The sequence below is a fragment of the Ahaetulla prasina genome, chromosome 3, assembly GCF_028640845.1.
Source record: "Ahaetulla prasina isolate Xishuangbanna chromosome 3, ASM2864084v1, whole genome shotgun sequence".
Lineage (NCBI taxonomy): Eukaryota > Metazoa > Chordata > Lepidosauria > Squamata > Colubridae > Ahaetulla > Ahaetulla prasina.
The window spans coordinates 162,620,770-162,648,091 of record NC_080541.1 but is presented as its reverse complement, the minus strand read 5'-3'; the positions used below and the strand labels follow the sequence as shown (position 1 = coordinate 162,648,091).

The 27,322-nt window shown below is 37.6% G+C and overlaps 1 protein-coding gene across 2 annotated transcripts in view; it reads left to right on the top strand.

Moving 5' to 3' along the window:
- Positions 1-1,274: 1,274 nt before the first annotated feature.
- Positions 1,275-27,322, top strand: part of CACHD1 (cache domain containing 1) — a 149,282-nt gene continuing 123,234 nt past the window's right edge. The window contains exon 1 of one of the 2 annotated variants that reach the window (XM_058176943.1): positions 1,275-1,817. In XM_058176943.1, the coding sequence (XP_058032926.1) occupies positions 1,575-1,817 (243 nt within the window). In that variant the 5' untranslated portion in view covers positions 1,275-1,574. The remainder of the gene's footprint in view (positions 1,818-27,322) is intronic. The other variant, XM_058176944.1, reaches the window with a different exon arrangement.

Genomic DNA, 27,322 nt, shown 5'->3' with positions numbered 1-27,322 from the left:
AGGTTTCACTGAGACAAATAGCATTTCATCCAGTCAGCATTCACCAGATTACCTCATCCCATCTTAATGTGCTTAAAAAAAGGATCCTTTCTACCTGGTGCCTGGTCTCTCAGGTAGCTCCTTTATTCCTTGCTTCTACTACATTCATTGATGGGAAGCAACTTATGAGTAAACTCACTCTTAGTATTTTTTTTCTCTTGGGAAAAACTAGAGGAGCCATTAGTGAGCAAGAGTTTTTTTCCTAGTCTTGCAGTACTTTAAGGATTATCATTTTATTAAAGCACTTAATTTTCAAACACATTATTGGATGGTTTAATCTGATTGATTAAACAGCATGTTTTAAATTACGAGTTAATCAGGTAATAATGCAATAATATCTGTTTTACAACTTAATGGGTGTGACCTACCAGATGCTTTGGAAGTAGTCACTAACCATAGGTAATTATCACTGTCTGCAACATATACATTTCATTTCCCTCTGGCTTCTCATTTGTTTACTTATTGACTCATTCATTCTACTTGATCTCCCATCTCACTGATTTTAAACTGTGTACACCCACCCACCCCCCTCAACCATTTTAACCACCGGGTACTGAATAGACACCACATACTGAGCCATAAACCGACCAAGGGGCTGATCTCGCACAACCCGTTGACCGACATGCGGTGCGGCTGTGTGAACCTCACCGTGGTGGACGGTCACCCGCAGAAGTTTATAGTGCAAGACAATCCATTTCCCCAGTCGTGAAAAGTGGGAACAAAATCCATGAGGGCTTTGCTGCGCAGGCCAATACCGCTGCCGCCCTGGAATTCACTTCATCCAATGCCCGAATGAAATCCTAATTCTCGTCCTGGGCGGAGCAAACGGGTGGGGGCTGGGGGGGACACTTTAAGAAAAGTTCCTCAAAGGAGGGTGTTAAATGTTCGCTTCAACAGGTGAGGGGGGGGGGTTTGGCTTTGAAGACCTGGTTCTGCAAACCGCCGGCTGGGCGAAAGGGAAAGTTTCCGAAAGCCGTGAGAGAAGCAAGCGCGCGAGGCTGGCCCGGCCTCGCCATTCCCAACCCAGTCATTGTTGTGCAGAAGAGCCGACGCGCAGCTTGGTGGCACCAGACACCTCCCTTTTCCCCCCTGGCTGACTCCGATCCCGGCCCTGCTGCTCCTCAGCCTCTTTCAGCTCCGGAGTTTGCCGCTCTCCGCAAGCCCAGCGCTGTTTTCACTCGGCAGCCGAAGTGGAGCTCCCAGTCTCCCCGCACGCAGCGCGAGCGAGCAAGGCGAGAGCGCGCGCAGCGTCCATCTGCCTGTCTCGCGGCGAGGAATCTTCCCGGCCGCTCGCTTCGAAGCAGCCCAGCCGTTCCCTTGGAAGCAGGCGCCCCCGGGGCTCGTGATTGGCGGCCTCCGCATGGAGCTTTCGGCCGCCTCTCCCCGGAGCCCCGAGGCGTAGCAGCCGCCTGCTCCTCCCTCTCTGCCTCCCGCCCGTCCGCCCTCAGCCCCGCACCGAAGTTTGGGAAGCGTCGGGGAAAGTTTGTTTCGCCGCGCTCCGGGCAGGAAAAGCAGCCGCCGCTGTCGCCAGCATCATGGCGAGCAGGCCAGCCGGGTCAGAGGAGGCCGCCCGACCAGCTCCCTGCTCCTCCGGCGGCTCGGTTCTTCCCCGGAGAAGGGACGGCGGCGTACAGCGGCCCCTGTGGATCGTCTGCATGGCACTTTTTTGGAGGCTCGGTGCCGCCGACTCGGAGTTTTCCATTCTCGACGAAGCGCAAGTTTTGGCTATTCAGATGAGAAAACTAGCCGCGGAGGAGTTGGGTGTCGTTACTATGCAGGTAGCTAATATTTCCTATTTGCCTTGACTCTTCTCCTTTTCTTTTCCTCCTTCTTGATTTTCTTTTCCTTCCCCTTTCCTTCTTTTTTCCCCCCTTCCTGGTTTTCCTCCCGTCTCTCTCCCCCTTTCCCCTCCATCTACTTTAGAAGCTCTTCCTTTCCCCCCTTCCCTCGTTTAGTATTTGATGCTTCTCCAGAACCTCCGTCTTAAGAAGGGAACCTTCTCTTCTTAAAATGCCTTGATGGAAGAGCAGCTTCGGCGCCTCAATTTATAAGGAGCCTGCCAGAGGGAATCTCTTGGCCGGAGGTTCTCCCATCCTTCGTTGAGACGGGGGTGGGAGGACCGGGACGGAGGAAAGTTTCTCCATGACCAGAACGTGCGTTTTCTCACGACTGCTTACTGACTTCTGATCCGGGCAGCCTCCCGTACCCTTTCATATGAGAGCATCGATGAATGCTGAAACACGATCTCCTGGATTTAGCCTGCTGCCTCCTGGGCAGCAGAGAGATACTTTCGAGGGTGGGAGGTAAGGGAGAGAAGCTTGCAACTGGGCATTCTGCATACTTTTAGTCTGCCTTCAAAGATTCGGTTAAAAAAAAATGCTGTCTTGAAGAGATTACGGAAATCCGAATCTTTTACACGTACCTGGTTTCGGCTGATCGGAAAACACCCAGTTGTCGTAAATAACTGAAGGTTTAACTTAAGTGTGAAACCAAAAACCGGAACGAGGTTTCATTGTTTAGTGCTGCTTTCTCCTGAAAACGGTTCTGTCGGCCAAGTTTTCTTCAGAAAGAAAGTTAATGAAAAGCATTAAAAACTCTGCCTGGGTACTCGGATATTTCAGGGACCTGTTTATTGGGACTGAATCGTGGCTATGTTTGTAATTTCTCTTTTGCATTGCAAGTGCTTAATTAATTTAAGGATGGCTTAAATTGGGCACTTTATGATAGCTGATAAAGAGGTGGGAAAGGAAGGCCTTGTTTTGGAAAAATATTCTCACGGTGCACACCACTCATACTTTACAGCCAGCAACAGATTTGAGAGGCAAAAAGAGAGAGAAAAAAGATTTGAGATAGGGAATGGGTAGATACAACAGGTCAGGATTATAAATGGAAATATGCTTCAGATAGGCATAATTTAGTTTTCTAATTTAAGGATCTAAGTTAACAAGTTCATTTCTTTCCTGCAAAAACTCATTTCCTGACCCTGGATAATTTGCTCCAGTTCAGAGGGAGCCAGATGATTAGTAATTATGGTCTGTCCCTGCCTTTGTGGTTGCATATTAATGACAGTTTGAGTATTGTCCTTGCTGCAAAGGAGGCTAATAGCTGTGTTACTGCCACCAAGGGCCAGCTCCCTGGACAAAAGGTGAAATTGGATCCCCAACACCCTGCAAATGCAAGTAGTAGTGGCAAAGGCAGTTTTTAAAGCTTCTGAGATTGAAAAGGAGACACTTCTATGGAAGCAGCAGGGGTCTGTGCCCAAATGGCTCTTTATCTTCTTCAAACCCCTCTCCCTTCCATTATCTTTTGAAATATTTTTGTTTCGCTTCCCTCCTGGGGCTCAGCCTTTGTCATTTCTTCTCTTCCTGGCCTTTATAGTAAGAAGCCATGCATTAAAATGACTTCGCTTAACAAGGTAGATAGTAGTAAATTATTGATACACTGAACTATGGAGAATTCACAAGTCACTTCTTGCAAAAGTCAAGATGTGTTTCTTCCTCTGAGAAGCCTATGTATACTCTCTGGCCCCTTGCAAATCTGTTAAGGATTATTGCAGGTTTTTGTTTTTGTGTGTGTAAATGTGTAGTGAAACCGGATCCCTTCATTTGAAGAACTTTGCATATCTTTGGGTATGTATGAGACCTGTTTTAATCCAATCAAGGTGTATTAACCACATCCATGTTGATTATACGAGTGCTTTCAAATATGTAATTTAAGGAAATTTAGCTAATAAAACAGTCTTTAAGAATGACAGTTTTTAAAAGTTTATTGGTTTCAGTAAAAATACCCATTGCAAATTCTAACTATAGCCTACTATTCATAAGGGAAAAGTTTAAAGCCAGATGCCCTCAGTAGATTAAAGCACTTTTATTAATACTTATGTTTTGTTCCTTTTAGAGGAATCTATTGTGTTATAAAAGCTTCTCTTTGAAATGAAGGCTGTGATTTCTGAATTAGAAGCTGTGTTATTTTAGAAGGCTGTGATTTTATTGACTTCTGGTAATAAGTAGTATTCTTGTTATACTGAAAATCTCCGGTTGTAACAATGGTATAAGATAGGATTGCCCTATAGTTACAAGTGTGGTCAAGTGTTCTAAAATTGGAATAGATATACAAGAATAGACATTTACTTAATTACAAGCCTGCTCCGAGTCGCTGCAGCAGCATAGAAGAAAACCTAAAATGATGGCTAAGATAATTGAGGAAAAATAAATTATAAGGATGAGGTTTGGAATACATTGAATTCTGATACAGGTGAAATAAAATAAGATTAGATGGTAGGTAGGTAGTACTGAAGGAAAAAAAATGTAGATATTTTGGATCTGACCCTGAATATTTTAGTAGGGATACAGCTGATGGGGAAATTAAGATAGATAAAGGTCTGGAGGTAATTGTGTAACTTAAAAAAAAAAAAGAAACGTACTGTATGTGAAACAAGCAGAAGATGAAAATAGAAAAAATAGGTAGCCACTCCCAAATTCATGAGACCAATGAGGAGGGGATCTATAGCTGAATTAGTATGAAAAGCAACATGGTGTTTATTCCAACTCTGAAGAATGGTAAACCATGTTTCGATCTGTTTGGAAATTTTGGCCCCGAGGTAAGCTGAAATATCAGGGTCTGGGGAAGTATACTGAGAGGTTGACTTGATAAAATTTGCATGTATGGGAATTATACAAGATTGCTTATGAGTAATATGAGAGGGAGTAAATGTTTTTCATTCCCTCATAAATGGATGAAGAACAATGGCCACATCTCTTTTGGAAAGGTGAGAAGAAAAATCAAGGGAGCATTTTGTGCCAGAAACCTCCATGATGTGAACATGTCTATAAGAGCAAAACGCTGCAAGATGCAGAATGCTTTTTAGAAATTAGGTGAACTGTCTGCCTAGATTATAGCTGTCAATAGTGATTTTCCTCCTTTGTGTATAATGCAGTATTCCAATTCTAATACCAGACATTATGAAAAGTGTAGGGTTTTTTTTTGGTGAGAATAACACCTTTTCTTCAGATGATAAGGATTCATATACATATAGTGGAAAATATTCATATTTATTGTATAGGAAGTTAAGGTAAAGACAGGGATATATTATCCTAAATAGAAAGCCGCAATTGAGATTTGTTTATGTTTTCATGGTAATATAATTAATGCTTTGATCAAGTTTATTGGTATAACTGTGTAGCTACTTTTAGATTTTGCATGCCTCATGCTTTATTTTTGATTTATATTGGAAAATATAGCCTTTATGCTTGGTATAATAGAATGTAAAATGTATTCCATATTTTGATACAAGTTTAAAACTTAATTATTAATTGAGGTTTACAAATAAGACATCTTAACAAGATTCTTAATTAGGTACAAAACAATGATTGTAATTTATACACATACATACACACATGAATATAGATATTACTTTGTCATATAATGTACAATTTTACTTCATTCTTCCTGTTGAAAAAGTTTCTACAACAACATTCAATGCATGGCTTAACATTGACAATAGATACCATGTTCATAAATTTGTGCCAAATAATGTGGCAAAACGTAGCCAGTCATTATATGTAAAAAAAAAAATGTCTGCAACTTTTAACTTGGATGGTTGCTTATAGCCCTCCCCCCACTTTAAAAGTAGCAATTCTTGTTGCTGAACTACAGTATATAATTTGGAAAAGTTTGGTTCATCTGGACATATACTTAGAGGACACATGGGAGCATTTTGCAGTAATGATAAGAATATTTGTTTCTTGAAACTCAGTGACATATGAATTATGCACATTTATCTGGAATGAATCCCATTGATTTAAGAAAGGCTGACTTCAAAGTAAACATGCATAAAGCCAGGTGGATTAACACTTGCCTAACATTTAACTCTAGATTTTTCAGCTGAATGCGTGCATGGTTTAAACTTGAAAGGCATTATTTGAATTGGTACTGGGTGATAACCAAAGTGATTAACTTCTCATTCATATGTACATTAAATGCTGTCTGTTCAGAATGATAATCCCACATGTGACATCATAGGAAATAGACATAGGTGTGCTGTGGGTGAGGCTGATTCCTTTTTTCTAAATAATGAAAAATAGCTTCAGGTGACTCCCAGCTTGATTTCAAGAAATCTAGATAGGTCATTCTTTTCCTACTATGACGTGTTCTGCTTAGAATGTGACCTGCTTTTTTAACAGGTTTGCTCTGTTTTTTCTGTCAGACCAGGGATCACCTGTAACCTTTTTTTTTTTGGTTTACATTTTTAAAGATCTGGAAGCTGTTTTCTTTGTATTTGTATTTAAGTTGATCCAACTAGTTCACATGCCAATCTTGGAATTATCTATAAAATAGAAGAACAGAATTTGCTGACAAGATGGATCAGCAGCATACACAACAGTCATGCTTCATGTCAATATTGTAAGAATTGATCATTTCATGTTGATTTAATCCTGCTATTTGTTTTGGATGAAAGCCATCTCTTAAAATCATTGTTAAAATATATGCAGTCTAGGAAAATAATTGCATCGACACTTCGGCTAGAACAATTCACTACTTTGGATTTATATTGTACATCTTTTGTTCAAGGCAAGGACTGCAGTGGCCAGCAAAATCTCTGTTGCATAGGCAGGAAAATGAGGCCAGTGAATATTCTGCTACTTCTGTTATAAATCTAGTGTCAGGAATTTCCTGATTCCTGATTCAAGTGTCGTCTTGAGAAATGGGGTGGGATTACTGTAATTCTGAGCTGTTCCTCTGTCTCTTCGGTATAAGATGTCATTGGGATTAAATCATGTGGTATGAAATAAAGCGGTGTTCAATTCTGTTAATCTGCTTGTCTAGTGAGATGAATCCTGAATAGTCACATGATAAAATACTGGTCAGGGTTAATATTGATTGAAACAATAAATCCATAAAATAAAATAAATCCTGTAAATAAATATATAAATAAAATGGATCTTCCTGAGGATCAGTAATTGATTAAAACGATCTCGACTTGCAGCAAGCTAGGCAGCAAATAAATATTACAAATGAAATAAAGAAATAAATAAGATGCAATCAATACATCAAACAATGAAGGGATGTCAAGTATTTGTGTTAGTCCTGGGCTTTTTAACTTTAATGGCCAAGTATGGAGACAGGAGATGGTTCTTTGGGTTTCTGTTTATCTGTATTGTCTTGACAGGCATAGGGTCAGCAGTCATGAGAAGCAGTGCAAGAATATATAGGCTTTTGGTTTGACCCTATAGATTTTTTTCTCCCTATATTAACCAAATAAGGTACACATCTCATAGAACTGCTGCAAAAATGTTTAGTGGGTTCCATTATGTGTATTTAGCTATATCTTCTTTTCCTATTATTCTTCTTGTATGTTTTTCCAGCCCTTAATAATAAGTTTTTAGTGTTGCCTAACTCACATTAGAAAGGGAAAGTTTGAAGTAGTAGTACAGTATTTCATAATAACAGTATGGTATTAACGGCCTCAGATTTCTATTTAATGAAGGAGAAATAGATTTGACATACAAGGGTCAGCAGTTCATTTCCAAGTTGGGAGTACCTAATAACAGGATGAAGTATTTTGCTGGCTAGAGATTTAGAGTAGTAAGAATTGTTAGGTTGCCAAAAATTGTCAACACTTTTTGACATAGTACTGCTTTTAACATTAGTATATACTGTATATTTGGCTTGAAGGGGTTTTATTATACATTCTACATTCATTGTATTTCTAGCCAAAGCCTTATGCATTTCTATTTACATTATTATTTTAACATTAATAAATCTGAAAGAAATATAAGAAGGGGACATTTCTGTTTCTTGTTCATTTCTTTTGTGTGTTTAGCAGTACTTGGATCATCTGTTAGCGTAAGTGAAATTATTCTAGTTTATCCCAAACAGTCAAGCTTTATAAGAGAGGCAAAAGTGAACAAATGAATGTTGCTGTAATCCCACAATAGCTGATAAAATATATAACTACAATTAAAAAATACTCAAGTTAGATATTGTTTGGTTTTAGCTTTAATTAGCTTTAATTTTTTATGTTATGTGGTACTTGGTGTTATTGTATAATTAAAGAGTAGGGGTACAGGTTTTGCACAAGAGTGTTGAATGCTTTCCAAACAGAATTTTCATTTTAAATAATATCATGGAGAAATGGTTGAATACACAGAGATGAACTGTGCATTTTATTTATATAAAATCCAATCAAATGTGGTTATTATCATGATCCTCCATGTGCCTACTTTTGGAGTGCAGGTTCTGGTATGCAAGTCAAAGGACAAGAATATCCTACATCTAGAAACAGATTAGAGTACAATTTTGGGAACAAGAAAATAGAAATCATGCAAATAAATTAATGATTGCAATTTGCTTACAATTTGTAAGATTCACAAATAGTGACATACTGATGATTTTATATTTAGCAGTAGCACTTAGATATTGCTTCACAGGGCTTTACAGCCCTCTCTAAGTGGTTTACAGAGTCAGCATATTGTCCCCAACAATCTGGGTCCTCATTTTACCCACCTTGGAAGGATGGAAGGCTGCTGGCAGTCAGCAGAAGTAGCCTACAGTACCCCATTCTAACCACTGTGCCACCAAGGCTCTATTTCTTTGTATTTACCTCTGATTATATTATACTGAGAGCCAGTTTGGTGTAATGGTTAAGACATCAGGCAAGAAACAGGAGACTGTGAGTTCTAGTCCCGTCTTAGGCACAAAGGCATCTGGGTGACCTTTTAGTATTTTATTTTATTTTATTTTTATCCCACCTTTTTTACTTTATAAGTAACTTAAAGTGGCAAACTTTAATAATAATACTCCTTATTTTATTATATTTTATATTATTATTTTACTTTATTGTATTATTTTATTTATTTTATTTTATATCCGATCTTGGTTATTTTAATAACTCAAGATGGCGAACATATGCAAGATACTTTCCTTCTCCTATTTTCTCCACAACAACAACCTGTGAGGCAGGTTAGGCTTACCTTGAGCCAGTTGTAATTGCAAAGTACATGGTGCAATTAGATAACGTAGAAGTTATTTTGACATTGTGCATTGAAAGACAGGGCTGTGAATCATGAATTATTTGTCAATATATGAACATTTATTATATTAGAACTTTGGATTGAACAAATCCTGGTTTAACTTTTTATCAACTAAATTAAACTTCGGAGTATATGTAGCTTATGTTAGTTTTTTAATATTTAACGTCAAGTGAAATGATCCAGTTTAATAAGTCACAGCCTTTTTGCAGTTTCTGGTTGTCGTACAATTCCCCCCTTTTTAAAAAAAAAAATCAGTTGGATATTTAAAGAAACCAAAATCAACCCAAAGTGTTATAGCCGATAAATCTGTATGGAACTATTTTTCTTACAAAAACAATCTGCAGTGTAGTAATTAGAATTGAAGGAACGAAGTAAAAAAAATCATCTGGTTTACATGATTGTACATTGGTTCGGTTCCAACCATAACAGCCTTTTTAAAATGCTCCAAGAATACCCCAAGTTTACAACAGTTTTTTATCCTATTCCTCTTACGCTTTTCTTTCTTTCTTTCTTTTTTTTAATAGCCAAACATTTTGGAAAGATGTAAGGTCCTGATGGAAAAGCAGTTAATATTGTTATGCTTAGGAGAACAAATCTGAATTTTTAATTAGTGTTTAGTTGTTTCTTTGGAGCGTCAAGGCATCATTAGTGATGTAAGTCTTCTTGCATTAGCAGAGAGTGACATTTCGCTTCAAACACAGAGAATGCAGCTGTCCTGTGCTGATAAAAGTTGCCAAACGTGGTGCAGCAAGGTGGATTCGTTGATAATTAGCTGTCCCATTTCACTGCTATGTTGAAGGAGCTGCCGGTCATGTACCCCAAAAAAAGAGAGAGAAAACAAGAGTTATTAATTGGGAGTAAATCCAAAAGCTTCACTCCAGCTATTGCAGGGCTGATAAGATATTTTGTTAAGAAGGCACATATATAATAAGTAGTGTAAATGTTAGGTGCAGCTTCTTAAGAAGATGTGGCTGTATTAATTTAGTCAGCTGGAAAGAATATAGGCTGTGATGATCCCTTCTTGAATATCAAAAGCATAGCTTTGGCCCAAGCAATCTCAACAAATTGGGATAGCAGATACCTATAGTCTAATATTACTGAATGAAAGATGTGTTTCATATGGATTACACATACTCTTAGGTCTATTGTATGAGGAGGAAAAGGATCCCAAGGTGGTGTGGTGATTAGGGACTAGAAACAAGGATATCTTGGTTTAAAAGCAGTTTTACTGGATGACATCGCAGGTAGATCTCATTGAATGAGAGTTATCAAAGTTATGGGGGATTTATCACTGTTCCTTTTAGTTGCGGTTGTCTTAACAACTCCATAGTCACAGGATCGCAATTTAAAGGGCACTTGGCAACTAGATAACAATTATGATGGTTGTGATCCCACAGTTGTGCGATCACCATTTGTGGCTTACCTTGCTGAATTCCAACAAAGTCAATGGGGCAGTTGGCAGGAGGTGGCAAATGGGATCGTATGACATCCGCACTTAGCAATGTGGGATTTGCTTGGTGATGGCCACTTAAACTGCTCTTTTAAGTTGGCACGATAGTGTGACATTGCGATTTACAACTTCATCACTTACGGATGGAGTTGCCAGTTTCAATTACCATTATTAAGCAAGGACTATTTGATTACTTGTACAATGATTGCTAAATGTAGCCTCTGCAGCCTAACCCTCCCCAGCTACAAACCAAGTCCTTGAGGTCATGCCATAGCAATTTAGCAACACAGTGTTTTAATTTTAGTAGGCTTAGTTTGTTTTGCTTTTTTCTCTCCCCAATCAGAATTATGGTACTGGAAGTGGAAAGGATGTGTAGGTTGGAGATGAAAAGTGAAGCAGCTGTGGGACCTGATCAATATTGGATGAGAGATTATCATAAAATACCAGGGCTGTTGACAAGGTCTAATGCCCTTCAGTTTTTACTTACACAGTAGTTTCTTATACATTTGAAACGATTCTTAAGATACAGCAAGAAATTGATTATTCTGTCTTCTTTTCACTTTTAGTTTAAAAATGTAGGTTAGGATCAATAAAATTATTAAGGACAAACATTAACTTAAAGTTTTGTCTGGCAACTTTAATCAGTTTAAGTATACAGCATTGCACTCTGATCTCTTTTGAATCAACATCTTAACTGTCAGTAATAGGCAGGCAGTAGACCAAATGTAGTTTTTAATGATCCTTTAGTTGTTACCTGACAAAATAAAAAGTAGTATTAATTGCAGGACTTTTCTTCATTTTGACTGGAAGCATTTTTTGTCACAAAGATCTTGTAAAGATTTAGGGTCAAATTAAAATAGAATTACTTGTCAATTAGGGGCAAAAAATCACTGCATTTTAAGTACAGAATTATGCTGTGGATTGCTTATGAGCATGTCAAAACATCAGTACTATTTGAAATTTTATTCTAATACATGTTTGCAGTAAAACACTTCTACGCTTATGTGTAGAAGTGTTTCTCCTTGAAAAATATTTTTTTAATGTATAGTTGAGAGAAAAATAGCTTGCTCTAAATCCAAATATTGCAGTGGTGAAATCTGAACTGGTTTACTACTGGTTCGCTGGCTGTGCATGCGCACTGCACACTGTGCATGCGCACTGCACACTGCACACTGTGCATGCGCACTGCACACTGCATGCGCACTGCACACCGTGCACCAAATGTGCATGGCAAAAGGAGGCATGGGGTAAGTAGAACAGTGTGCAGGGAGTGATCAGAGTTGGTGCATGATCTTTTTTTTACTTTTAAAAGCATTTTTTTACAACCTATTCGGCCAAATAGGTTGTTAAAAAAATGCTTTTAAAAGTAAAAAAAAAAAGGCTCTTACAATCAGGCAGCTCAGCTGGGATCATCAGAGCCTTTTTTGTAACCTTTTAAAAGCATTTTTTAAAAGAAGTGGCAAGCGGGGAAGCAGGTGACCGGACAGTTGGGTGAGCGAGGGGGGGAAGGGATTTTTGCTACCAGTTCTCCAAACCACCTGCCACCATCGATACCAGATCAGCCGATCTGGTCCGGAGCATTTCACCCCTGTGATATTGCAATATTCGAGTATTTTACAGGAGCCTTCACCAGTCCTCAATATAGAGGCTGCCAGATGTAACATTAAATTATCGTCATACTAACCATTAACCATTAGCAAAATTAAAATTTTCACTAGTCTTAAACAAGACTGGTCAGAAGATAGAGGATGTGCATCAATAACTAGAGGGATTGTATGCAGAAAACTATCTTAACATAACATAACATAACATCAGAGTTGGAAGGGACCTTGGAGGCCTTCTAGTCCAACCCCCTGCCCAGGCAGGAAACCCTATACCATCTCAGTCAGATGGTTATCCAACATTTTCTTAAAAATTTCCAGTGTTGGAGCATTCACAACTTCTGAAGGCAAGTCGTTCCACTTATTAATTGTTCTAACTGTCAGGAAATTTCTCCTTAGTTCTAAGTTGCTTCTTTCTTTGACCAGTTTCCACCCATTGCTTCTTGTTCTACCCTCAGGTGCTTTGGTGAACAGCCTGACTCCCTCTTCTTTGTGGCAGCCCCTAAGATATTGGAACACAGCTATCATGTCTCCCCTAGTCCTTCTTTTTGTTAAACTAGACATACCCAGTTCCTGCAACCGTTCTTCATATGTTTTATCCTCCAGTCCCCTAATCATCTTTGTTGCTCTTCTCTGCACTCTTTCTAGAGTCTCCTCTAACTTTTATCTTCCTCTAACTTTTTTTGGTTTGAAATGTTTCTCTGCTTATTTATTTATTTATTTATTTATTTTATTAAATTTTTATACCGCCCTTCTCCCAAAGGACTCAGGGCGGTGTACAGCCAAGATAAAACACAGGAATATATACAAATTAAAACATTTAAAACCTAGCAAATTACAAAAAGGCTGATAATTAAAATTTAGTTTTAAAATTTTAGAAATATTAATAAAACCCCGAATTAAAATTTAACACTATTATGCCAGTCCCGCTTGAATAAATAGGTGTGTTTTTAGCTCACGACGGAAGGTCCGAAGATCCGGCACTTGACGTAAGCCAGGGGGAAGTTCGTTCCAGAGCGTCAGTGCCCCCACAGAGAAGGCCCTACTCCTGGGGGCCGCCAGCCGACACTGTTTGGCGGACGGCACCCTAAGGAGACCCTCTCTGTGAGAGCGTACGGGTTGGTGGGAGGCATAAGGTAACAGCAGCCGGTCTCGGAAGTACCCGGGTCCTAAGCCATGGAGCGCTTTAAAGGTGGTAACCAAAATCTTGAAGCGCACCCGGAAAACCACAGGAAGCCAGTGCAGGCTACGGAGTAGTGGTGTTACGTGGGAGCCACGAGCGGCTCCCGTTACCACTCGCGCAGCCGCATTCTGGACTAACTGTAGCCTCCGGGTGCACCTCAAGGGCAGCCCCATGTAGAGAGCATTGCAGTAATCCAACCTAGATGTAACCAGAGCGTGAGTGACCGTGCATAAGGCATCCCGGTCAAGGAAGGGGCCCAACTGGCGGACCAAGCGAACTTGGTAAAAGGCCCTCCTGGAGACAGCCGCCAGATGTTCATCAAAAGACAGCCATCCATCCAGGAGGACGCCCAAGTTGCGAACCACCTCCTTTGGGGCCACTAACTCGCCCCCAACAGTCAGCCGCGGATGCAGCTGACTGTACCGGGGTGCCGGCATCCACAGCCACTCCGTCTTGGAGGGATTGAGCTTGAGTATGTTTCTCCCCATCCAGACCCGTACTTATCCAAGTAGCTTCTTCAGATTGAAGGTCCTTGGATAAGCAGTGAAGTGTTTCAAACAAAAAAGAAGTCCAGTTACCATGCCTCAACCTCCAGGTAACTTTACCAGGATTACTGAAAGTCTTCATGGATGTCTTCCTATAAAATACTTCATAACCTTTACTTGCATAAGCAAATCTATTCTACGCTATCAGAAAAACTTCTATATTTATTATGGGAAATATGTGAATGTTTAGGTACTACACATTCTCAACTCTCTTAAAAATCAAAACTAAGTGCATTTATTTTTCTTCTGCTTTTTATCTCTAGCCTGGTTGATGATATAATCCACTTTCTTGGTTCAGGGAGAAAATGGGCTTAACAGAAACAGGAAAGAGAAGTATATGGATCTGATACTTGTATTTGATGAAGTACTGCTTATGAAACTAGTCTGAACTAACCCTAAAATAGAGGTAGTCCTCAGCTTATGACCACAATTTGAGCCCAAAATTTCGGTTGCTAAGGGAGACAGAGGTTAAGTTTTGCCCCATTTTACAATATTTTTTGTCTCTGTTGTTAAGTGAGCCACTGCCGATGTTAACCTAGTAACACATTTGTTAAGTGAATCCAGCTTCCGTCTTGATTTTATTTGTAAGAAGGTTGCAAAAGGTGATCACATGACCCTGGGATGCGGCAACCGTCATAAATATGAACCAGTTGCCAAGCATCTGAATTTTGATCACGTACTGTGGGGCTGCTGTAATGGTTGTAAGTGTGAAAAATGGCCATAAGTCACTTTTTTCAGTGCCATTGTACCTTTGAATGGTCACTAAATGAGCTGTTGTAGGTCGAGGACTACTTGAATGCAGGCTTGATTATGTTTCCGAACATTGTGAGTATCAATTGGGAAAATGTAGCTTGTGTCTGAAATCTCTCAAATGCTTGAAGATATCTATCCAAGCTTGCTTGTTTGCCTGCTTCAATTAATTAATTAATAATTGGTATCTGATCTTTTTTATTTTTGTAAATAACTCAAGATGGCAAACACACTTAATATTTCTTATCCTATTTGCCTCACAACATCAACCCTGTGAGGATGGAGAAGGAGTGACCTGCTTAAAGTCATCCCTCTGGGTTTCATAGCTAAGGCAGGATTTGAACTCAGGATCTCCCAATTTCAAGCCTGGTGCCTTAACCACTAGACCAGGGGTGTCAAACTCAATTTCATTGAGGGGCCGCAACAGAGTTGTGTTTGACCTTGTGTCAAGAATTGTGTCAGGGGAGGCATGGCCATAGTGGGTGTGGCCAGCTCGATGTCACTCGGTCACCTATAGTGACCAAGTGCTAAGGCAGGACTTCCCTAAGACCCTCCCTCACATTATAATCTTCCTTCCTTCCTTCCTTCCTTCCTTCCTTCCTTCCTTCCTTCCTTCCTTCCTTCCTTCCTTCCCTCATTCCCCTTTCTTCTTCCTTCCCCTCTTTACTTATTTTTCCTTCCTTGCTCTATTCCCATCTTTCTCTATGTCATTCCTCTTTCCTTTTCTCCTTTCCTGTCCCTTCTTGCAAGCTAAAATGCAAAAGGGAAAACGTTTTTCCTTTTCATTTTGTTTTGATAGCCCTCTGCCAGTGAAAACAGGGCTCGGGGGCACTGTATATGGTGCCCCCACCCCGCTTTCAGCTGCGACAGCCTCCGGCAGCCTTCTGACCCCGTTTTCAGCCAAGCACAGCCTTCCTGAGCTCCGTTTTCACTGGCTGAGGCACCATGGGCTGGTCCTTTGCTGTTTCCAGGCCAGCCCCGTGGGCTAGATCTAACCACCTTGCAGGCCAGATGCGGCCCACAGGCCTTCAGTTTGACACCCCTAAAGGTAAAGGTAAAGGTTCCCCTTGCACATATGTGCTAGTAGTTCCCGACTCTAGGGGGTGGTGCTCATCTCCGTTTCAAAGCCGAAGAGCCAGCGCTGTCTGAAGACTTCTCCGTGGTCATGTGGCCAGCATAACTAAATGCCAAATGCGCATGGAACGCTGTTACCTTCCCACCAAAGGTAGTCCCTATTTTTCTAGTTGCATTTTTTACGTGCTTTCGAACTGCTAGGTTGGCAGAAGCTGGGAGAAGTAACGGAGCTCACCCCATTACGCGGCACTAGGGATTTGATTTGAACCGCTGAACTGCCGACCTTTCGATCGACAAGCTCAGCGTCTTAGCCACTGAGCTACTGACACCCCTACGCTATACCAAACTGGCTCTCATTATTCTTTATATTTTTACTGTAGCAAACTTCATTTTGCTAAACTTTTCAAAGCATAAATGGTTTTGTGATAGATTTGTAGATATGTTTTCTAAAGATTTCATTTCAGTTGCGTTCAGTTATGAAATAACTTTTCATAATGCCTATGAATGCCACTTTGCCCCTTGTGTTATGAATTTCTGTATTGTAATGCAGTGTTTTGGTTTGGGACTAGGTAGAACTTGAGTGAATGCTAATACGATGTTCACATTGAAATAGTACTATTATTTCAACATTGTCAATACAGGATTGAAAATTTATGAACAAAGTGTATATGTGCAGCAATGTACATATGACAGTCTTAAATGCTGCCACAAAATTAACTTCACAAATAAATAGACATTTTGGAAAATCCCAAGCCATTTGTGAGATTTTAGGGTAAGTTTGCAGACATTTTGCAAAGCTTGAGAATTTCATTAAACTTTTTTTTAAAATGCATTAGTACTTCTCAATTGTGGTGTCTACTACCTGAAAAAGTTTCCAATTCCGATTTTAAATATGAACACTAAAAAGAATTGCAATGCAGTTGATATAAAATGATTTTTAAATTCTTTCCAATTATATTTACTAAGTCAAAAGTTAACTGCAATCAGTCAGGATTCAAGAAAAACAATTGTCAGTGATTTGTTACTTTCTTTTGATTATAGAAATCAGCCAAATTTTTATTTTCATTTCTAATATCTTTTTCATCACCTTACAAGGTCAGGTATCCAAGTTACATGAAGTGCTTTTACATGTTCTAAGAAATGCAATAATATAATGAACTCGGATTGATTAAAAATGGATAAGATTACAGCTGTTCTTAGTTTTTGTACTTTTTTTTGTACTTGATGTAATTTATTCGCAAATGAGTTGAAAGGTATATAGTAGTATAGGAAATACTTTGTATACATTGCAGGCAGTGGCTTTCTATAACTCATGTCCAAATCAGGTTATTCTGTCCACTGGTAAAATACAAGTAATTCCACCCACCAGTTTGGCTGCTATTTAGTGCAAAATAGTAGATCTTAGTTTACTCTTTCTTATGAATTTAGCTCCTGCTCAACACTAGCCCTTACTAACTCCAAATACCGACGTTCTAATTAATGCCTTGATTATGTTAATATAACATATCAGGAGCATTAAGTAGCTAAAATCCTATATATGTCTAATAATAATAAACACAGTTGAAGTATTTGGGCTGAAACAGCTCCATTTTCTCATAGGAACTCCTCATAAGTTTTGTATTCCTTGTCCCTTTGTGTTGAAGCCAAAATCTTGATCTTGTGGGTCATCCGGTGTTTGTTGCTCATAATCTCTTTATAAAATGTGTGAGCATGAAGGGGATGTTTTAAATAGATATACTGCCTGGATGAAAGAATGCTTTGTGCAGGAAAGCATTGTCCAGTTGTGGATCTCGTCACAGTTCCTGTGGAGCTTCCCAAGTCGTTCTGACTCAGAGAGGGAGGGAAAAAAACCTCTCAATTTGAAGCATGACTGGAGAATAATTAAAGGGGGAGGGAGAGGGAGAGAAATAAAGAAAGACGTGGCTGGGGGAAGGGATTTGTAGTTGGCAACATAGAGAGCCTTGGTGCTGACATTTGTCATGTCAACATTTCCTCCTTTTCATTCTGTAAATAAAACTCCAGGATTTGCAAAGGAGACCCTTCTGATCTTTAAGTGCAAGTGAACATTTATTTATTTTTTTCATATCAGGTCTGGACAGTTAAATATACTGTCTATTTAAGTTAGCTAAAGTCTTGTCCTTTGACCCAATATTCCATAGATTGGCCTTCTCTTAAAAAGTAGTTTTCCTTTTTAAGAAATTGCCAAGCTCTTCAAGATGTGTTATCAGTTATAACTAAAGGAAAATAATGAGGTAGAATACTTAAGGCTTTTAAAAACCTACTTAGGACGATATACACTGAGTGCCCCATGCTAATTAAATACGTTTTAGCTCTCTGTGTTGTAATCCGATGCTTGTTTCTGATATTTAATTTACATAGTTGGGGGGGATGCTTTTTTTCAGGGTATATGTTTATCTGGCTATATATACTGTTTCTTTTAACCTCTTTGTGAACCTCTTAATAGTTTCCCTGACCAGACTTTGTTTTATATAAATTTATGTTTAAGCATTACATTTTTCTTTGTAATATGTGGATGCTGTGCTATGATTGCTTAAGTTTCTATTTCTGAGTGAGAAGGTTGAAACCAATGCTATCTCCTCACTCAAAATTCCACTTAAGTCTTATCTGGTTTCTATAGAGTTGCCAGTGGACTTTTATTGAACTAAGTCTTCTCCCATCTATTTTCTTTTTTCTTTGGCATTCCCCGTCAGCCAAGGTGGTGTGTTTTCCTCACAAATGGATTGATTTTATTTGTGTGTGAATATTAGGTATGAAGCAGGAAGATAAAAATCCTGCAGAAGTTTTGCTTTATATAAGTGTGCAGAACATATGCCTAACATTTTGAAGCAAAACACAAAAGTGATAGTGGAGCTTCATAAGAAATAGAACTTCATACTGATGCTAAATATCTTTGGTAGAAATAACTGTAACCGTAACTGCATGGCAGCCAATTCAAAGCATGGCAGAGAATGGACACTGGGATGAGATAGCAGAACAGTGGAAAGGAAAACTGAATTGTTTTAGGTATGAACTGGATGAAACTGTAGGTGGCAGTTGTAGAAGTAACCATCCAGCAACAGCCCAAATGCAACCCATCTGCTGTTCAATTTGTTGCTAGCTCTGATGCTATCATAAGTAGGCTTCAGAACTAGGGTTAATAAAGGTTTGTAATGGGGATGTGCTAAAAATGGGGCAAAGTATTTGGTCGTGTACAGGAATGCTATATTTGAGGTCAAGGTATTGATTTCTGCATTATCAAGTTCAGTCTGTGAATAAGGTGGTCTTTGTTATCTATAGCAGAAATAGACTACCTAGTGCAATCTTTTATATTGCAATGGCATTGCCCACTCCCTTATACCCAGCATCCTTAGATTATGAGGTCCCAATAACTAGGCAAGCCAGATTTTATCCGCGGCCATGATTATGAAGTGCACTAGTAGTGATACATCCTTTCTTATCAACTCAATAAACTAACAAGCATTCCAGTTGAGCAAATCTAGTCATAGAATCACAGATTTGAACAAATGTAAAGATTATGTCTATCCTCTGTTGATTTCAAGAATCGAAATTAAAGCATTCTTGAGAGATTCTTATCAGGCTTATGTTTCAACTATGTAATAATGGAAGAAAATTTACAATCTGACTAAAGTTTGGGTTATGCAGTTAAACTGCTCTAGCATTCAGTTAGAATCTGCTTTCTGATGTTCCAAAATTATTGATTTGTGAATAAACATTCTGGTGTGAAACAGCTCAAGGCTTTGAGGTTCTTAAAGATGACTGGCGATTCTTTTCAGTAGTCATTTCTCAAGGCTAAACTTACCCACTATCCTCTTTCCTCCTTGGTTTAATTTTCAATTTCCTGACTTGAAATTGTCTTTAAAAGACATTGCCAAAAACTACACAGGTAGTCCTTAACTTATTACCATAATTGAGCCTGGAATTATCATTGTTAGTTGTGGCGGTTTTTAAACAGGTCGGTATATGACCACAGCCAATTTTACAACCTGTTTTTGCGGTGGTCATTAAGGTAATGTTGCAGTTGTTAAGTGAACCCATTTCCCCCCAAAAGGAAGGGGGTTTTTTGCCATAAACTGGAAGTAAATGACAGAAACCAGCCAAAATTATTATTATTATTATTATTATTATTATTATTATTATTATTATTATTATTATTATTATTATTATTATTATTATATTTGTATACCGCCCATCTCCCGAAGGACTCAGGGCGGTTCACAGTCAAAAAACAACAGAAAAGATATAATAGATAAAAAACAGCTAAAAGAATAGATAGTTAAATTCAATTGATGCTCTAACTTTTAAATACAAATTTAAAACCTCATTTAAACCCCTTTTTTAAAAATCCCAATTTAAAACTACATTCAAGCTAGTCCTGCTCTTCGAAACAGCAACATCTTCAGCTCGCGGCGGAAGGACTTGAGATCGGGGAGTTGACGAAGCCCCAGAGGGAGCTCGTTCCAGAGGGTAGGGGCCCCCACAGAGAAGGCCCTCCAAAATGCCAAACATTGCAGTCTTTTGTCCATGAGCCACTGCAAACAGCTAGTTTCAGTGCCCAAAATGCAAATCTAAAATGCTAAGTGCCCAAAATGCAATCATAGAATAGAATAGAATAGAATAGAATAGAATAGAATAGAATTTTATTGGCCAAGTGTGATTGGACACACAAGTGAAAACACAGGTGAAATAGGGTGTGTACAGATATGAGAACTTCAAAATAGGGTTGTCAATAGCTTTGGGAATGTCCATCGTAGCTTTGAACAGTTGTGAAGCAGTGGTCATGAAGTGAGGACGACATGTATGTAGAATTCATGGTAAAATAACAAATGCAGACCAAAGATGATTATTTTCTCTAAAAATTGAAAAAAAGTGATCCTTTGCCATTTGTATTCTTCGTGACCATACAGTTTTGGCTCATATTTAGCTTTCAAGCAATATACCAAAACTACCAAATACCAAAAGACATTCCAAGTCTTTTGTTTCAGTGTATCTGTGGCCAGCAACAAAATATTAATAAATCTTAACATTTGGGGAAATGAAATTATGCTGTACTAGCATTGTTAAAGACATACAAACGATTGCAAGTAAAACAAGTAATTAAATGGACCCTATCATCACAGAGTTGGTAATATGATTCCTTTTCATTATAATCCCTTCATTTTAGTAAGGCTTGCATGAATATAATGCAAATTTAAGGAGTGCTATTTATGAATTATTTGTTCAGTTCTTGATGACGGTGATTTTTAGACATTGAAACAGATCAAGCTATCAAATCCTGAATTTTTTCCTGACTTTCATGATAGCCAGAGTTATTTGATATAAAGTTCCCTATAATATTTAAAAACTTCTTTTGATTTAAACTGCTCTTGTTCACTTATCCTTCAAGCATTATTAATATTCTTGATTAGTAAGATATTTAGTGTATGGCTTAGAATTAAGCATATTTAGAAGCAGATGATTTAAATTTTCTGGCTTGTATAATTTGTGTATCTGAATTAAAAAATGAATATTTGAAGCAAAGAAAAATTGAATTCATTTTCTACCTAGGTTGGGAATTGATCAATCACATATGGAAACTTTCCATAAGTTAGTGTAAGAAGTGGGAAAGTAGGAAAGCAGTGCTGCCTGCATGGAAATGCCAAAATGTATCAGAATATTTGTTTTTGTAATTTGTCTCTTCTAACCTTTCAGTTTTTATCCGTATGGCTTGATTTCCTCAGGAATATATTAAAAGCTAAACTTCTTTTTCAAACCTTATCATTCTCAGTGTTCTGGTCATGCTTTAAAATTAATCTCACATATACAGAAACCAGCAACCAACTTTTGGTAAGTGCGAATAAAATTTCCTTTAAGTTGTGATCCCAGGGCAATTAGAAGTCTTTTGGACAAGAAATAATTAACAATCTACCTTGAGCTGCTGTTATGGTAGTTGGGTGGGGCCAGGCTAACCTTTACCTTAGCATAAGGTTTTTGCAGCAAGACATAAGTTAATTGGCAGACACCAAAGGATATTAATCATTTTGTTATTTCACAAACTAAGGCAGTCATTGCTATTTTGATTTCTTGCCTAGTTTTTATCTTTTCTGACTTAAACTGCTGCCGTCTAAGCAAATTCAGCTGTCTATGGTTATATTTCTTTGAGATAGTCTGTTAGAATGCAAGCATTCACAAACTTAACAGTATTCAGAGTTTGCTGATTGTCTGAAACATGCCATATAATTAATAGTCAAGGTACAATGCAATGCTTGATTGAAAGTCCTTTTGTAGTGACAATATTAATCTGTAAGGGCTATGCTACAAATAATATCATTAAATGTGTTATATATGTACATGTTGCAGTACTTTGCATGAAAAACAGAATTAGCATTCTTCTTGTATGTATTGTAGAATGGAATAACATTTGTTCATGTATTCCCATTTTATAAATCAATTTATTTTATTTATTTACTGAATGTCAAAACAATTGAAACAGGAAATGACCTTAGATCTAGTTGCCATGACACCCTTCAGTCCTATCTAGTTTTCAGGAAGATGAAAGGATCTAACTGTCTTTTGATAGTGAGCAACTAATTGGATGGTTGAAAGTGGGAGAGATTTAATGCAGAAAAAAATAAAAAAAACAGGAAAAATGGAACAGCTGTGTTTTTGTGTACACCTATAATCCTCCAATACCACATTCCAAGGACAAAATGACCTCCATGAACCTAAAACACACAGATTCTAATACCCCTGAAAAGACTTGGTTACTGTTTTTTAAAGCATATTTGCAGTGAGAATTACATTATCCCTATCCATGCAAATACTTTATGGGATTTTTTTCCTTCTCCAGATATTTTTATAACCAAGATAAGTAACACTGAAATTAATCTGGAAACCTGAATTATTTCTGGGTAATACAGATATGGGCAGGGATAGTGAAGTTCATTTTTATTAGGATTGAATGGCATATTCCGTTAAAAGCAACGGAGATGTTCATGACCAAAGTCAGGTTCAATATATTTAAATGTTTTTGTATAAGTAAGTGTAGATGTAAACTATATCAGAGACTACAATTCTGCTTACCCTGATAGTTTGTAGTTATACTGAGGTTGAATACTATTATTTATAATGTTCTTCTCGTTTTTCACTGAAGAATTGTACTCAATATTTAAAAAGCATGCTCAGAAGAGATTTCAAAAGGGTTATATTTTGGCAAATAATTATTGTCTCTTTGGATCCTTGAATTATTGTATATAATATCTATCAAATCATTTTATTTTTGTCATTGAGCAGCTCAATCTTTTCATAAATGTCAGCCTTTTAATGCAACAATTTTGATAAAATGGATGCGCTAAGTTTCACATTAAAATTAGAAGAAAGTTTGCAATTGTTTACCCATCTGGTGTAGCTATTCATTGAAAGCCCAAACTAACTATTGTACACCCATCTGGTCTAACTTCTGTCCCTTCTGTTCACCTGGTACAATGCTTGTAACAAGTTGCTACTTAAATTTTTCAGAGAAGAGAAAATTTCGGTAAGTTTCTTGCCTTACTATTGCAAATACTGTATTAATCTAAAAGGCAGATTGCTCAGAATTTCATATCCTTTCAAAAATCTATATAAACTGTCAAAATTCATACAACATTCTGTGCCATGACACAAGGTTATTAATCCCAATTTGAAACCTTTATCCCAATGAATGCATGCTTGTGAAACTCTTGCATATATTCCCATATAAATGCACATATATGTAACAGTACCCAGCTGTCAAACTTCAAAGGAACGGCAGAGGCAGACAAAGATTAAATTGCTATAAACTGAATTAATTATGATTAAAATGAATTGCTCCATTTATAATTATGTATCTGCCAACAGCTTTTATATTGAAATATATGTATGCATCATAGCTATACTCAAATACACTTATACGAAAATTCATATCCCGCTCCCCTTCCAGCAAAGAAGAAAAAAATAGGGTAATAGAAGTGGGGAAAGGAAGACAAAACTAAGGTGGAACAAAATGGGATCCGCTGAGAGGAACAGGTAGCGTGACAGAGAATATAAGATAATATAACACAATTCACACAAAATTCAATACATAGGTTTTTTTGGGGGGGGGGCTCAAGTGCATATACTGTTTTGACTGACCTATGTATGCTTGTTTGTTAGTAAACACCGTTGTATTCAAAGTCTTTTAATCTCAGGTGGGAATTCTTAAGAGTTCTAGTTCTCTTTCATCACTATGAAATTTGATAGCAGTATTATGTTTCAGGGATGAAAAGTACACTCTGTCAGCTTCCTTGTTATGGTCTGCAGAATGGATGGGATCAAAACTCCAGCTCCTCTCCCTTTTTTGCATTAAAGCTCCAGAAGACCCCTTAGAGAACAGATTCACCCATTTTCTAAGTATAGAGCTCTATGTACTTTAAAAAGCTTGTTGTGGCCTCTGAATTGAGGGAACTTGCTCAATCCTGGTCTATTTCTATTCAGCAGCAAATTAGCGCCCCCACCCCCACCCCAGTTCCAATATATAAAAGAATCATCAATGCTAAAAATGCCATAATCTGAATAGAAACAGATCTGTATGTTTAAATATAACGCCACAGGTATTTCTTCATCTCCCAGGATTTTAATGCATATATTTTAAACTACACATCATAGCATCGGTAGAGAAACACAGAATCAAATAGAAAGAGCAACTACCTCTGGTGAACAAGTGAAATGTATTATGTGTTATTGTTACAATGAAAAAATCAATTATATTCCTGTGGGATTTCTGTTTAACATGGACAGTCTATGTTTCACTGTCAGGTTCAGTACTTAGTAACATCAGGAAAGATACAGATTTTAGAGAACTCTGACCAATATTCATTTTGCAATTCATTTTTGTAGTTGAGCAACCCATTGCAGTGGTATTTTCTTTTTTGGTTCTGTGTTCACCTGGTGTACAATCTATATATTGACACGCCAAATACCCAAAGCAAAGTATGCCTTGTTCTCATCCTAGTTCCATTCATCAGGAAGCTTTGAACCCATCCCATTTAATCATGGACTTAATGGGTGAGTGGTTCTTAATGACAAAATTAATATATGAACAAAAGCTTGCAACCTGACAGCATGGGAATATTGGGCATCTGAGACCAGGAACATAAACCACAGAAACCTCTTTAGTTTTTCAGACTACCTCTATGATAGCTATGAATAGATTGATAGTAAGTAAGCATGTAGGAATTATTTCCAGATGTTCTACATTCACTTTAAGATTTCAAACTTTAATATCTTCCACAAGTTTCATTTGAGTCTGAAAAGTAATGCCAGTTCTCTAAGGAATTTGGAAAAAAAGTATCTTATTTTCAGTTTAAATAGTAAAAATAGATAGGCAGTTCTGGAGTAGAACCAAAAGACTGGTATATTCTCTAGTAGGTAAAAACTTGAAAACCATTTCACTGCATCTGTAAGCAAGTTTGAGGAGACATTTCAGTGAAGGAGATTTTTCCCCCTCATTTGTTTTCTTTCACAGTTTTTAGAGTTATATTATCCAAATTATTTTAGTTCTAATCTGAAAAATATTTCTAGCATGTAAAATGTGAAAAAAACCCAATGGCAGATGGGTATTCATTTCAGTTTTTAAGATAATGGATTCAAGAAGAAAAAAGGAATGTGATTCTCCAAAATAATGTACAAGGCTTAAAGTCATTTTTTGTTATTTTTAAATCACACATAACAATAATATAATATCTGTCATTATCAGTCAAATTTCTCCTTAGTTGTAACTTCGCATATGGTACGTCTCATATTTTAGTACTGTTTGTAATGCTCTCTGGCTCGACCAGTGTTAGAGCAGCGAAAAATTGCAGTATAGAACGTTGCACATTTTCAGCACTTGGTTTACCTGAACTAATTACCGTACTGTAATCACAATATGCTCACCAGGGTATTAACTTTGCTTAATTTTTTTTGTATCTTATGTTGAGTGAACCAAGCCCATTTAGTTATTTTGTGATTTAGTATATTCTGCCAAACTGGAAGATTACTTAACTTGGTAACCAGAGTTAAGTGTATCTTATGATTGGGGTCCTTATCTTATATGCCAACTCTTCATTTGCACAGAATTAGAAGGCAAGATTATCTTAATCTTTTATGAATGAGCAGGTGCTGGTGCATGCAACTGTTTTGTGTTTTTCCACCCACAGGTGGCTAAACCACAGGTCCCAGCAGATGATTGTGCATGTAAATTCACAAGCAGCCACCCAATCAGTGTCATCAAACTTTCTACTTGATATAAGGTTTTTTTTAATAGTTTAAGAGGCATGCTTTCCTCCTTATTACTTTCCAAACCATCCCACTGAATGTCTTCAGTCATATTAGGAACCTATGGGCATGTGGTTTGATTGTTGCATTAATAATTAGCTTCTCCCTCTGTGGTGAAGGATGGTGGTTTCTAAATTTGTTAAATATATAAAATCTCCTAACTTAAAAACTTTTTGTTATGTTTTATTGATCTCAGAAGTATTTAGTTAACTCTCACCTGCTTGCATTTTTTGGTGGTGGAGGGAATGCTGGGTAGATTAGGAGCATGTTTTGCTTAGGTGCATGTAAATGCTCCTAAGCGGATGTAAACTATCTTAGATAGTTTAATTTTATTTCGCCCAGTGTTTTTTTAAAGCTAAAAGTAATTTATTAATACCAATAATCCTTACCTGAACTTCATCTGCTATCCTGGGAAAAAAACACTTTCAGGTTAAAGTTGAACACTTCTATCAGGTACAGATATAGAATTTGTGTAACAGTAATTTTAAGAGATATTTCCGGCTCTGAAAGCATTTGTGTATGTGTGCTTATATAGATGGTTTCTTTCCATGCATTGCAGAATCTGCTAGGATTTCATGTTGATTCATATTGGCAGAAGCAAATAAAAAATAATTTAGGATGACAAATCAAATTTTCTATCCTTTCTCTCTTCCTTTGAAACAGGCTGTGCTTTGGGTATTTCCCCCCTTTTTGTATTAAAAGAAAGACCATGAAAACAGACAAGTAATAGCATAGTACTCTTATTTTGGAATAACTCATCTAGTTATTGAAACCATGGGGCCAAACTAGTGCTATCAGAATAATAGCAGGTTGAAAAATCAGTGTAAAACAGGACAACACAGCAATATCATTTTCATAATGGCATGTGATAACATAATGTCATGTGAAGGAAAACAGTGCTAAAAGGTTTTGCTCACTTTTCATACTTCAAAGAGAAAATGAAGTTCTCCATTCTTTGTCTGTGTGAAATGCCTTTGAAATATCAATCACCTTCTTCACTTTTACAGCATGACTAAAGAGCCATTGTGTTGTGAACTCATGAAAATTGTGTATAAACACTCCGAAGTTTATCCAGAGTTGCTTGATAGTGAGATGGCATATAAATGTAATAAATAATAAATAAATAAGATGCTTTGTTAGCATACTCAATGGATAGCTGCTGCATTATCAATTACAGTTTTGAAATTGCCTAGACTTTTGGCATTAAAATTGGTCACTTTAGCTGAATATTGGGCTTCTATGAAATTATTATGAAGAGCTTGGTTTGTGTTCCTGTTTAAAAATAATTTATTGTGAGGTTGATGATTCTATAATTCATAGCACATGCAGAATATTCTTAA